Source organism: Hippoglossus hippoglossus, chromosome 14 (genome assembly GCF_009819705.1).
Source record: "Hippoglossus hippoglossus isolate fHipHip1 chromosome 14, fHipHip1.pri, whole genome shotgun sequence".
In the NCBI taxonomy this organism is placed as follows: Eukaryota; Metazoa; Chordata; class Actinopteri; order Pleuronectiformes; family Pleuronectidae; genus Hippoglossus; species Hippoglossus hippoglossus.
The window spans coordinates 24,581,043-24,594,844 of NC_047164.1; the positions used below are offsets into that span (position 1 = coordinate 24,581,043).

Consider the following 13,802-nt stretch of genomic DNA (forward strand, 5'->3'; position numbering starts at 1 on the left):
CCTTGACATATACAATTTAATTATTAAGCAATTTAATTTAATAATCTTATCTGTGAAAACCTCATACACATACTGGTCAATTCTTTGGACATGATGGAGGTGCCCTCCATTCTGTGGGTCCACTAATGCCATGACTAAATTATTCCATGCCACAGTTGTAGCTCTTATTGCTACGGTAACAGCCATAACAGACATTTTGGGTCTGGGCCAGGCTTTCATGCTTTAGTAAACTGGATAATTCATCACATGCTTGCTGTGGAATGAGACTGGTGTTGCAAAGGAAGAAAATCACCCTCAGAAGTACTGGAGGTTGTCACAACAGTCTCTCATTACTTCAGTCCACAAGTCAGATACATTAAGTGCAGCAGTTAACCACAGATAATTCTAAACTAGATATAGCAATACTGGATTCAGCTTAATATTAGTTATCTGAAATGGATCTTGCATCTTCACTTTACTCAACCTTCCCAATACGATTCTCATTTATTGGTATAGTGCCCATGAACTGATTATACATTTTAAATACACACAATTCAGGTAAACTGCAATGGTGTCAGTCCATACTGGTTGTACTGGTTCAACTCTTCTGACATGGTGGGGCAGCTTCAAGGTGGGTGGGGGAGGCAGGCGGAGTCAGCCGGGAGAGGGACAGTTGACTCTGGGACGGTCCAATAGAAGACTTCCTAGCAACTGAGCTGCAACAATGAAAATTTAGAGAAACTGTCAGATGGTACAAAGAATACAGAGGATATTATCCATCATAGCCTATTTTAATTCACTGAATAGGTCAGTTTTTATTGCAGTGATGACACAACATTGAAATTCGACTTCAAATGGCATCATTTACACCATGTATTTAGCCTAAATATCCTCCTCTAGAGCTAGATTTGCGCGTGGATCACAATGGACATTTAGTCTAAAAACATTGTTTAAATGACACAGTTTTGAGTCGAATTTGAATGTCTGGGCATACGGACACTTGAATGTCACCACAGGAGCAGTTTGGAAGCATTTTATGTTTTCTTCAGTTGTATTTTTACGTTTAAAGAATCGGTCACCATTGACCAATCGGTCAATTATTTTGGATTTGGCTGCAACGCTGTTTTCCCCTGAGACTCCAGAAGTGTTTTGTGGACTCAAACACTTCACCCACCCCTGCATCGGCATAGTGGTGAGTAGATAATGAGTTAATTTTCATTTTTGGGTGAACTATCCCTTTAAACTTCCCTGATAAGAGTTATCTTAACTTAATTATCTTTGTGCAGAGTACAGGTACATAGCCAATACAATGCAGGTAGCATCTAAACCAAATATTTAAGGATGATCATATATGTATAACAGATTAAATAGGAGAGGGGGGTACATTGAGTTGGGGAGGGGAGTGCATATATATGAGGGTTGTATATAGAGTCCAGACAAAATATGTATAGTTGGTTGTATGTAATATTAATATGTAAACATGAAAGAATTTAATTCTGTGCAAGAATGAGCCATGCGAAAAATACTGAGCCAGTGCAGAAAGGAGTGCAATAATGTGGAAAAAGAGATAAAATGAACACAGGTCAAATGTGTTTGAAAGGCAGGATCAAATAATATACCACTGCACTGTCCTCACCTTTCGTCCATCCCCATTTCCTCCTGCTGATCTCCATCCACAGAGGCCTCTGTGTGATCACCAGAGCTTTCCTCCTCCTCATTCACGTTGTGGCTCATTTGGCATTGACGAGGCCAGTAATGCGCCACACTCTCCAACTCACTGAGCTCTGTGGGCTCCACAACAATCGAGGGGAGACGCTCCCTCCTATACAGAAAGTCATCAGGGTAACTGGAATCTGAGTCTTCATTCTTTTCAGCTTCTGGAAAGATCTGGACCAGGAAGATATATGATTTGTATTAATTTTCCTTAAAAAAAACAAAGGTTATGCTAATGATTTATGTTATTCCAAACTTTTAAGAAGTTTAAAACCATCTGAGGATACATCTTAGAATTTTAACCTTCAGACCTTCCAAGTAACTGCTGAACCACCACTCTTGCATGCAAATGTTACTGACAGATTGAATGATGGAGTTATCAAGCTTCACAATGGATCAGCCAAGCAAGTACTAGGCTTTCCCCATTGACTGTTGCTCTTTCAAAATAAATAGGTTTCTATTATCTCAGGACAGGCAGTGTTTGCAATCCAATGTTTTTAGACAAAGCACTATTAGTACTTTACGTCGAAAATTCACCCGGTGAACACAAGGATGGTGAATGCTGAATATTTAGTATTCAGAATTTTTCAAAAATAACATGATATATGTACTAATATTTTTCTGAATTTAGAATAATTATTTAGACATGTATTCAGCACGTTTATAAAATGTCTCAGTTATGGCAGTTTGCAAAACACAGCCTCTTGCTTGTTGTGTTGTCCACAAACCAACTAGGCAACAGTTTGCAAGCTTAGGGTTGAGATATATTCAAAAAAAAGTTCAAACACAAGAGGAGGCTTCACACAGTTGAACAAGTCATTAATTGGGATGGATGGATGGATGGATGGATGGATGGATTGTTTTTCAGGACTATGCATGGCTGCATGTAAATGGGAATATTATAGGAATAATAATTTTCATTTGCCATGTAAACAGGTATGTTGTCTTTGTAAGAAAAAGTTCCCAAAAATCATTCGATCACATGGTAGCTGACATACAGACCTGAGTGACAGAGGGATCATTTCACTTTAAAACTTGCAGAAATCACTACAGTCGCTGGATTTAACATATGTGTCTAGTGATTTTGTCATACAATGTTGTAGTTATAAAATCAGGAATAGCAGAAGATAGCAGAAGCTGGAAATGACTTGAAAGTAGTGACTAACAATGGGTCACTGGTTCACACATGTTCCATTGTCTGACACAGAAGTAGAAAAACATGTCAATGACAACAGCTTTACTGTGGATCCAGCTTCGTTAAAATACTGTATATGTGTCCACAGACAGTAGGAGAGAGGCAATCAGAGAAAGAAAGGCGAGGGAAAGCAGAATGTAAATATGATGCGAGAACTTCATAAATATGTACATTTATTGTATTATATCACCAAGCAACATTTAGCGACTTTTCAAGCAAGTTGTAATCAGTCAAACCAGGTTTTAGCTACTTCCTCAACACGGCACAGTCTAGTCATGTTGTAAGTTTCGGCCAAGCCTACACACTAAAAAATGCTGGGTTATTTTAATAACCCAAATGCTGGGTTGAGGTGGCTGGATTATGAGTTGTGTGGATTTGACCCAGCATTGGGTTAAAGTATTGACCCAACACAATGGGTTGGTGACACACCAAAAAGGCAGTTAATTCTCTTTTCAGACGGCCATTTTAATGAAAAGGTGAAAATAACACTATAGATAGCTGCCATATACTTCAAATGTAGCTACTGCCATCTTGTGGAACTTAACATTGAAGTGATGTAAATGTTTATAATTCATAGTTGGAATGTACATTACATACAGGAACTGAGTTTATCTATTGTTACTATTTTCTCCTGGCCTGTATTTGGAGTTGGCCTTTGTTTGTGTCGATCACCCTTGGCCATTATTTGAGGTCAGATCATTTGACTACCAGCTTTTGTTTAATCAAGGAGGTCACATTTGAAAACCTTGCATGTGTTAACATGCATTTGAATGATGATTTATTATATTATATTTATATAATTTTGCTTGTATAAATAAATTAAAAATAAAGAACAGCTGAGACATTGTGCTTGTTTCATCACATAGTTTTACTATAATCTTCTTTCGTCAGTACATTTCTTAAGTAGTTAGAGTAAGTAATTTTACCCTTTTGATTTGGGTTGTATTTTTTCAATCTAATTTTGAGTATTTTTATATTTACTTTTATCCAGTTTTGGGTAAAAAAAACAAAAAAACAACTCTGCTGGGTTGTAATAACACAGAGTTGGATCGGTCCATATTTGACCCAGCAATGGGTACAGCAATAACCCAAATTGAGTTATTTTTAACCCAGCATTTTTTAGGGTGTAGTTTTCAATGAAATCATCTTTCTTTCATAATGATTTAAAAGTAAAAGGCAAATTGTAAATAATGTAGAGTATATAAAAGTACATGTGTTTGTGTATTATCATCTTGCATTGCCAGAAATATTTTTTTAGCAAGCAACTCAAACAAGAACAAGAAAGTGAATAACTATTGGATAGAGAAAACACCATTCAAACAAATCAAACACGTGAATCTGAAAAAAAAGTGATGCAATTTGATCAAGGGAAAATAAAGCAGTCAAGTATGTCAGTTGTACCTGGTAGGCTCTGCTGCCTCTTCGCTCCACTGAACTGTCCTCCATCTGAGATTCTACTTGATTGAGAATGGTGCTCATACTGCAAAAAACACAACACACTTGTTTAATTAAGGTCAATTTTGCCTGAAGCATTTACACGATCAAAAGTCATTATTGGGCCACTGAATTTCAGCAACACAGCAACACAATGCCTTCTTTGCCCCGAGTCTACAATGCACTGACCTTGACATCAACCTCACTATATACAGTAAAGTGCTTTGTGGTAATGTATATTATGATACAATTTAATTAAATTTAATTAAACTGAAAATGAAGATTTCAGCAATGAATTGAACCTAAAAAAAGTTTAATTTGCTGATCCTTAACAATCAAACTATAGCTGGAAACATGAAGACATGAAATAAACACAGAGATTTCCGATCACATTAAGTCTATTTAGATACATGGAATTCTGGTATTTTTCCGCCTGTTCTGGGTGTGTACATGAATGGTAGCCACAGAAATTGCACACTACCATGTTGTCAGAACACAAACAGCACTGACAGGGGCTTTGCTTTGGTTTGACTCAATGACAACCTCAGCGTATTTGTGTCAAATAAGGTTTACGATTTCAAAACAACTCAACTCACACCTTCAAAGAGATCTGGCTCGTTATGATGAGAGGTTCAAATTCCAAATCATTGCTTTATTTTCATTGTATTTTATTTTATTGCATTAACATTGTTAAAAATGAAAATTTTAGGAGAGAAGAGTAAACATTTTTAGGGTTATTACATCATTTAATGTGAGTTTTGATCACCACAATTTTCATGGATCTGACAATTCCGCCACATGAATGAAACATCAGAAATTCATTCAGAATATCACCGGTTAACCTGATCACCAGCTAAACTGGAACATTTTTAAAACTACTGTTTCATGTTAGAATGGATGCTGTGGAAAAGCTCTATTTGGCAATAACTGCAACATCAAAGAAAAAATACATCCAAATAGATGTGGTCAGAAAAAAATATTTTATCCTATAGTATATATATAAGCTAAACAAGCAAATGTGGTCTGAACATTTTATTTCATATAACTTAACTCATCTTCACAGACACTTTTAGATGGAGGAGTGCATTATCATACGTTTCAGTGAGACAAAAATACTTGGGCTGTATAGAAAAAGACTTGAGGGATGAGGAGGGAGCTGGCAAAGTAAGACTTTTTTTCCTCTGAGTTAATCTGCAGGTAAGCACTTAATGAAATAACAGGCTTGAACAACAACTGACTTGTCAGCTGCAAAGATGGGGGAAGGGTGAGAAAAGGTGGAAAACAAAAAAGACAGCCTGACATATAGGGTAATAATTATAAAGGAATTAAGGGGATAGTTGAACTGAGTGATTATCCTGTAAGGTGACTTTGACATTGCAAACATTTATGTTTTTGTAACCAAGGCATGAGTTCATATTTCTAGTTATATGTGTATAAACACACTGACATCTAAGCACAGAGTATTTAAAATCTAGAGGGACAGAATATGGGAGTAAATGTTGTCTTTATGCTGGCTAGTCTCTAATCACAATGCTTTATTTAATGAATTTATATAGGCCTGAACAGAGACAGTGATGCTACTGTCATGAGTTTGATATATGATTTTATTCCAGGCAGTCAATTTCCGTTTCATGGTCCCAATAAATTTAGTCTCAGGTATGATCTTGTTGAATCTATGGTGCCCTCTGATTTAAGAATATAACACAAAACACCACTTCTCACAGCTATGGTAGCATGGGCAGGTAGATACATCATGTTCTAAGTATTTAGAATGTTTTTGTCATGTATCTTACCTGTGTGAGGCAGGGATACAGCTCATCTTTACAGGTATTTAAAGGATTAAAAGATTTTTTTGTTGAAATCAAGAAAGTATTTCCAATGTCTTCTTTTACCGCTGACGAACTATTCCTATTGAAAGTTGGTCACTCTGAATTGTCAGTCACTTTTTTTGAATTTTTCCTGACAGTCACACGTTCAAGCTGTCTTTCCTCACCCCGCCCCCCCCTTCCTCTTCTCCTCCTCTTCCTTAATTTCCTCCAATGGCTTGCTCCCTGACGCACATAAACCAGCTTTACAAGCTGACAGGATTTAGCGTCACGTTTGATTACAAGTAAAGCCTTGATGTAACATGTGAGTGTGCAGCAATACTGGGCCTCACATTGTTCTCCTGCTGATGGGCTGCACTCATTCATCACATGTTGGACATTATTTTACTTTATGATTAATGCAAGAGGCTTTTCCACTAAAAACTATCGTGGAAAGGATTTTAACACATTTCTTTAAGTTAGCATGTCTTTACTTCCTTCTTTACCTGTTCAAGAATATGAGGTGAACACAGTGGAGAGTTATTTATTATAGTGTTCCTATAATATTACCTCAGATAAATTCATCCAGCTGTCATGTGAAGTTCCCCTGCTGCAGCTCGTCAAGTCAATTTTGAACCAGCAGGAGGTGCTAATGTATGTGGGGCTGGAGTATTCTCCATGTACATTAAATTTGCCTGACCTGGTTTGATAGATGATCAATTTCCCAGTGTTCTATAACTGTCATCTGTCCCTTTGTTTTTTAATAATTATCACATACACCTTCTAGGATTAATGGGGAATACCATTTATGTAATATACAGTATATTATACACAATTACACTCTGTAACTAAATACTTTGTATACTATTGTGACATTATCACGACAGAATAGAAGTATATTGGATAAATATGGGGTCAAACTATGGAAAATATGTTATTTCATAATGTAGACTAAGATAAAATGCTGGATGGGCGGGTTTAAGGGCAGGATTTTCAAAGTGTTGGCTGAACATTGTCCATGCTAAATCGTCCTTGAATGAAAAAAGTAAGAGAAATGTGGGCAATGGCATCAAGTCATGGTGTCATGAATAAATAACTCATGAGGATTGTCTACTGTACTGCAGTGGTTGACATCAACTTGTCAATGCTCATCTCCAGGCCTGTAATTTTTAAAGGTTTTAGAGAAGCTGTGGCATTGGTAAAATGTGACACAATCGGTTCCTAGGGGTGTTTGATACACAAGCAACCTCAAGAGAAATAGCCACCCATCTTTTTGCTATGCTATTCAATCAAATTTGTTGAGTTTCTCAAGATATCACGTTCAAGAAAAACAGGCCAGCATGACCATGACCTTTGGCCACATCAAATCAGTTAATTCTTTGAGTCCAAGTGAATGTTTGTACCAAATGTGACGAAACTCAAGGCACACTTGAGATATCGCTTTCAATAGAATGGGACAGACAGACGGACGACAACCCCAAAACATAATGCCTCTGGCCACTAGCTATTGCCAGCACAGAGGCTTAAAAACATAATCACTTTAATGTGGTTGTGAGGCCATTCAGTTTGACACAAAAAGCAGTTTAAACAACTATGAAATTGAGATATTACAAGTTTAAGGCGGTCCTATATGTGGCGGCTGTGGTGTATTTCTAAAAAGAGAAGAGGAAGGACGCAGCTCAATCGAAAAGTCAGAACAGAAGTTGAGCAGAAGAGAGCGAGAGTGAGTGGAAAAAGAGCACAGACACAGATCTACAGACACTACAGCAAAAGACAAATGATGGATTGAAAGGGTGGATGACTTACAAAACCACTCAGTTTGACGAGAAGATATTATCTCTGCTACTGGAAAAAGATTGAGTGGGGGGGGCCACATTAAATAAGGAGGATACGTGGGGTGACAAAGGGGAGAGGTGGTGAGACAACAGACATACAAAATAATTAAGGGATCCAAAAAAAAAACTTTGTATCGTGAACAAAATAAAAGATTTGCACTATTCAAAACATGACATGAGTGAAAACTTAAAGCTCTGATTCAGGTCAGTGGTTCATATTTGTCACAGGGGAAAGAAAAAACGGAAGAAAGGCAATCAAGGGCAGGTAAAAAAAAAAAAGGAATTGTTTTAGAGCATGCACACACTTCTCTATTAGGTTTAACTGTTGTAGTAGAAAAAAGGGTAGTACTTTGAATAGAGGGAGTGGGTAGAGAGGGAGACTCAAACACCAAAAAAGGTCTTGAGTCAGAGCTAGAGAAACTGCAGGCTTGACAGATGTTGCACAACCATGGAGAGCCACAGGAAGAGAAGAACGAGGGCAGAGACGGACAGACAGACAAAGAGAGGAGGGATCTGACTTACAAAGACAAAACGGAGAGAGGAAAAACGTGAGAGGGAACATGACCTATTGAAAGAGGATGTTTGCATAGAAACAACACAATCTTGAACAGTGATCAAGCTGAGCAGGTAAAGAGAAAAAGCGATAGGCGGGGGTAAGGGGAAGGGTTAGGTTGTGATACAGAAAGAGATCCCAAAAAGTGACTGTGCGTTTGGCAGGGGTGAAGAGAGAGTGGACTGTTACTGTATTCTCAAGAAACCAAATAGAGAAACTGTAAAAGAAGAGGAAAAAGATGTTCCACCTTAAATTCATGCAAATTCAACAACTCATGGACATCAGGGTTACACTGCTATTTTAAACCAGCACGCACCTCACCCATTGGGCATCATGTCGACCAGCCCTGGCCTTGGTGCACCTGACCAGAACGGGGGCCCCCAGACCACGGGACCTGTTGGCCTCCAGACCCTGTTGGACCTACTAGTGGGGGTCTATCAGGAGTTCTACTCCTCACCCTTTGCAAGGGAGAAGTATGTATCTCGTTTCCTGCAATGGGGTGAGTGTTTTCCTCTTATTTGTATGTGTGTGTGTGTGTGTGTGTGTGTGTATTTATCTTTATCATTTTATTTAATTATTATCATTATAATAATAATAATAATAATAATAAATATTAACCTGCACATCTCAATTGTACTCAATCTGTTATTAGCCTTACAAGTATACTTTGTTTGGCCCCTAATTGAGAACAATCAACTGATGAGTCATGCACCAGCCATAACACCCTGACAGATTGTTTTGTTACAAAGTGACATTCCCAACCAGAAAAACATGAATTCACTCATTATTTATTTTTCATTAACTCTGCCACAGGTCCACTGTTGGAAACATTTGAAACAACTACAACTATTCTGTTTTGTTATTCAGGAACTGTGACTGGTTTCGCAAAGATAAATTAGACTACATAGTCTGTAGTGTTAGGCCAGTCCTAGTTTTGGTTTTAGATTTACATAGTTTAATGTTAGTTATACAATTTGACTAAAATAAGACAGAGTTAAAATGTTAGATATACCTTACCCAGGCTAACTACGAGTCATGTTTCTGGTAACAGACCAATGGCACTGTCAATTTAGTCCAAGGAAACTGGTCTGGGTGATGAGCAAGGTGCACGGGACTGTGACAATAATTCAGTTCAGAAATGTATTCCCTTTCAAGGCCACCGTTTTCAAAGCACCAGACCTGTAATTATAGGCTAATCCTATATGTTGATAGCAGAGTGCGGCAGTAACTCACCGCACTCTGCTATCTTTTCAGTGATTTCATTATTGTCAAGTGCCATAAGAATCTCTTTCTCTGTTGCAACCAAAACAGTGAAAATGTGATGTTTCCAAGGGCTTTTACTTTAAAATTCTACACCAGATAGTCCTGATATTGTCTGGGTGACAAGCTGAGGTGGTGAAATTGTAAAGTGAAATTAATCTGTGGAAACAGATAGTTCCTCAATGACAGTTGAAGTTTTTCTTCATTATAAAGAGGGAAGCCTTGACCGCAGTCCTGTACCTTTTGAACAGCCCATTGTCTTTAGAACAAGGCTATACACCCACACTAACGCACTAATGCACTGCGAAAGAGCAACAGCGATGGTAAAAAGTAAGAGCAACCTTTACAAAATGCTATTGGTTTCTGAGCTGACATAGCTCTAGCTAATGTTTGGGATAAAATAACTACATAGAGAATGATCATGGTCATGGTTAAAATATTGACTATTGTTGAAGTGCAGGAAATTAACAATAGCCTGATGTTTCCTTGATCCGTCCATCTTCCCTGACCTCCTCCTCTGTACTTTGTACATCCAATTCTGCGCAACAATATAGCGAGCTAGCAGGTGAGTAAAGTACTGAAGGAAATACAAAGGCATATCAGAAGGAAAAGATGAGGCCATTGGCAATATCAACATTTTCCCAAGACATCTTATCAAACTATAAAGACGAATTCTATTCGACTAAGATTACAGTATATTAACCCAACTTTCATTGAAAAAAGTTCCACAACCTCCGTAGTTTCCGAAAATGTCAACGAACACGTCACAACTCTGAACTTTAGTTAGTTTTCTGCTGTGCTGCATTCTAAATACACATAATTTGCTAGTTTGGTCACTTTCTTTATGAGTTTTATGAATTAGAGTAGATATGATTTTGTGTGCAGTAAATATACTTGGGAGACAATATGATTGAATGTATTCACTATGAGTTTTTCTTTCAACATATTTTGCAAAAAAAGTCCAACGTTTTTGTTGTGTAAATACCTGTATGCATATGCTGGGATAGAAATATGAATTATTCAATATTGTATCAAAGTAATTCAGTGACAGTAGTCAGTACATCCAATAGTAAAATTAACTTAATTTTCCAAACACTTTCCAAATTTGTTTTAATTGGGCTCATGTTGCTGTCCACAGCTGAACTCGTGACATTGGTCCTTCAACAATCTTTTCACTGTCCTCTCTTGCTCAAACCTTTAACAGAACCAGACTCAATGTCTCGACCAAAACATGATGCCTGATAATCCGTTTATGTAATTTTTCGAAATATGAAAAAAAAAACTCCCTAATTAACTGGAAGAAACCTTGAGCAGAACCAGACTCAATGTGGGCAGCCATCTGCCTCGACCAGTTGGGGTGAGTGGAGAAAAATGGGGAAGAAAGGGGAGCTCTATCAGAGAGGGGAGAGGAGGGGGGGGGAGAGAGAACAGGAACAGTTGTTTAACCATCATGTTTCTGCTCTGTCGGACTGGTTGTAATAATGAGAATAATAAGCGTGATAATTATAGATGTAAATATGTTTTAAATTATAGCAGCACCAGTTAATATAATGATAATAACAACCATGATGATGATGATGATAAATAATAATTATATTAATAATAATTATAATAATAATTGTTATTGTCATCTGGATCCTTCAGCTCTGGAGTCAGAGATACCTGCAGAATATGAGAGGGAGAGGGAGAGAGGAAAAAAACACAAAGTTAGTGACGTGTAGTAAAATAAGGGGAGGAAGAGACAGAGAGAGGAAGAGAGAGAAAGTGCTGAGTGCATGATGGGAGCTCCCCCAGCAGTCTAGGCCTATAGCATCATAACTAAGGGATGGTTCAGGTCTCACCTGATCCAGCCCTAAGTATAATCTTTATCAAAAAGGAACGTTCTAAGTCTAACCTTAAAGGGATAGTTCACTGAAAAATGAAAATTCACTAATTATCTACTCACCACTATGCCGATGGAGGAGTGGGTGAAGTGTTTGAGTCCACAAAACACTTCTGGAGTCTCAGCGGTAAACTGTGTTGCAGCAGAATCCAATACAATTGGTGTCAATGGCGACTTGTACTTGTAATAAAACAACAGAAAAAACATAACATGCCTCCATACTGCTCCTGTGGTGTCATCAGTGTTTGCAAGCCCCGACATTCATATTCGACTCAAAACCAGGTCATTTTCACTGTATTTTAAGCCTAAATGTTCGTTCATATATTCCTATGAGGTGCGTTCACGGACCCTCGGACACACCTTTGTGTTGCTACGTCTGCTAGATTAGCAATTTACAGTGGACATTTAGGCTTAAAACACGGTGTAAATAACCTTGTTTCATGTCAAATCTGATTCTGAATGTTGGTGCTTGGAGGACACCAAACGTAAAAGAACAACAGAAGAAAAACATAAAATGCCTCCATACTGCTCCTCTGTTGTCATCCAAGTGACGTAAGCCCCCACATTCAAATTCGACTTAGAAACGGCATCATTTACATCAGGTCTTTAGCCTAAATGTTATCCTCCTGTTAGTTAATGCTGCAGTAACTGCAGGTAATTCAAGTTCTTGTGATACTCACAAGTTTTTTTTACATTTGAAGAAGTGGTTGCCATTTACTTAAATTGTATTAGATTTGGCTATAATGCCAAGATTATCTGCAATTGAAACTGAATTTGTTATATTACTGTTCAAGTGTGGGGTTTTTAAATAAGTTTGAAAGATTCATTTAACTGTTGTTTTTTCCTGCACTGCATGTTGGCTATTTCAGGGGCCTGTTAAGCAATCAACACAATCTTCAGATCCAAATTCACAACTTTTCAAAATAAAAGCTCTATAATTCAGCTCAACAAACATTGCGCTTTTACTTTGAAGACAAATTTCTAAAGAGGAAGTGATTCTATGAATGTTACTTCCATGATGAAGATAAGCACCCATAGCACCTGGTGTCTGTGTCAGTATTGTGAAATAACAATAATCAAATCATCATAACGATGTGGCGGCAATTTTGACTGACAATTTGAAAGCGCTTTACATTACAGTTTTACATTCACCTATTGAGACACACATTCATCTGCGTGTGGCACTCTCTATGAGAAGGATCAATTTGGGGAAGACTGGGATCGAACTGCCAACCTTCTGTTTAGAGGACCCTGACCCCTGAGCAACAGCCCTTCTGTGCACATTAAAGTAATTGTACCTGTCCATTGTACCGAGATTATCTGCACAGCCGTCCTGTGGCTCAAAAAAACATGTTTTACTCAGTCTGCAGACTAAAGGCAATCTGCGCCACCCCCACTGACTGCTTCAGAGTGTTGGTCATCTGTTTATTAATATTGAACTTGTCACATGTCCAAATCCCACCAAATGTGACACTGCATTTACTTGGGTCTTTAAGAATTCACATGTCAAGTGTGAAGATAATAAGATCTTTTGTGTAGTTTGTGGAATTTGATTATGTTTTATGTGTTCTGAAACACTCTTGAAGAGTCAGCAGCGCTATTCTCTCTTGTTGATGATATTAGGTACTAAGACTTTCTCTATGAAGCTGTATAGAAGAGCAGTTATTATATCATCCTGTAGGTAGAAAAATACAGTTTAACTGCCCTCACCTGAGACTTAATCTGTACAAATGTTAGTGATCTGTATGACATTAAAATGTTGATCACTCTGTTTCAATGCAAAATGCAGCATCACAAATTTATAAGGCTGTGACGCAGCACAGATCACAAGGCTAGGCCCACCCAGAGCTACCATATGTGCAGTGGCCTGATGTTCCAGGAAACTTGTAGCTCGGTAGCTACAGTAATGTGTGTTCTTGAAGTTGCTCTCTTTGCCAATTTTAAAACAACACACGGCACGGTGCCTATGACTGCATTCCTTTCAGTGAGTGTGGAGGAGGGGAATGAAAATAAAAATATAGGACTGGAAAACTTGACTCAATTCATAAATGATAGCTGCTATTTTTAGCAGAGCAGAGTGACTGCAATTCAGACAGTTGCTGTGCTGAGAAGGAACTCCCTTTATGGCAAACAGTCTTCTGTTCAG

The 13,802-nt window shown here is 37.9% G+C and overlaps 2 protein-coding genes across 5 annotated transcripts in view; one reads left to right on the top strand and one right to left on the bottom strand.

Annotated features, from left to right (window-relative positions):
• On the bottom strand, positions 1-9,805 carry si:ch1073-303d10.1 (protein LBH). Of its 3 annotated transcripts, none has more exons than XM_034607007.1 (4): positions 9,748-9,805; positions 4,289-4,367; positions 1,616-1,866; positions 1-695 (listed from the first exon to the last, which is right to left on the bottom strand). In XM_034607007.1, the coding sequence occupies exons 2-4, from the start codon at positions 4,364-4,366 to the stop codon at positions 578-580; spliced, it is 447 nt and encodes a 148-aa protein (XP_034462898.1). In that variant the 5' UTR covers position 4,367; positions 9,748-9,805; the 3' UTR covers positions 1-577. The 3 variants fall into 3 exon arrangements, with proteins under 3 accessions (XP_034462898.1, XP_034462897.1, XP_034462895.1); XM_034607006.1 differs by lacking the exon at positions 9,748-9,805 and adding an exon at positions 6,697-6,742; XM_034607004.1 differs by lacking the exon at positions 9,748-9,805 and adding an exon at positions 6,115-6,538.
• The window catches only part of LOC117774512 (myotonin-protein kinase), a 22,719-nt gene continuing 17,116 nt past the window's right edge, over positions 8,200-13,802 (top strand). Inside the window, exon 1 of one of the 2 annotated variants that reach the window (XM_034606987.1) lies at positions 8,200-9,013. In XM_034606987.1, the coding sequence (XP_034462878.1) occupies positions 8,848-9,013 (166 nt within the window). In that variant the 5' untranslated portion in view covers positions 8,200-8,847. The remainder of the gene's footprint in view (positions 9,014-13,802) is intronic. The other variant, XM_034606988.1, reaches the window with a different exon arrangement.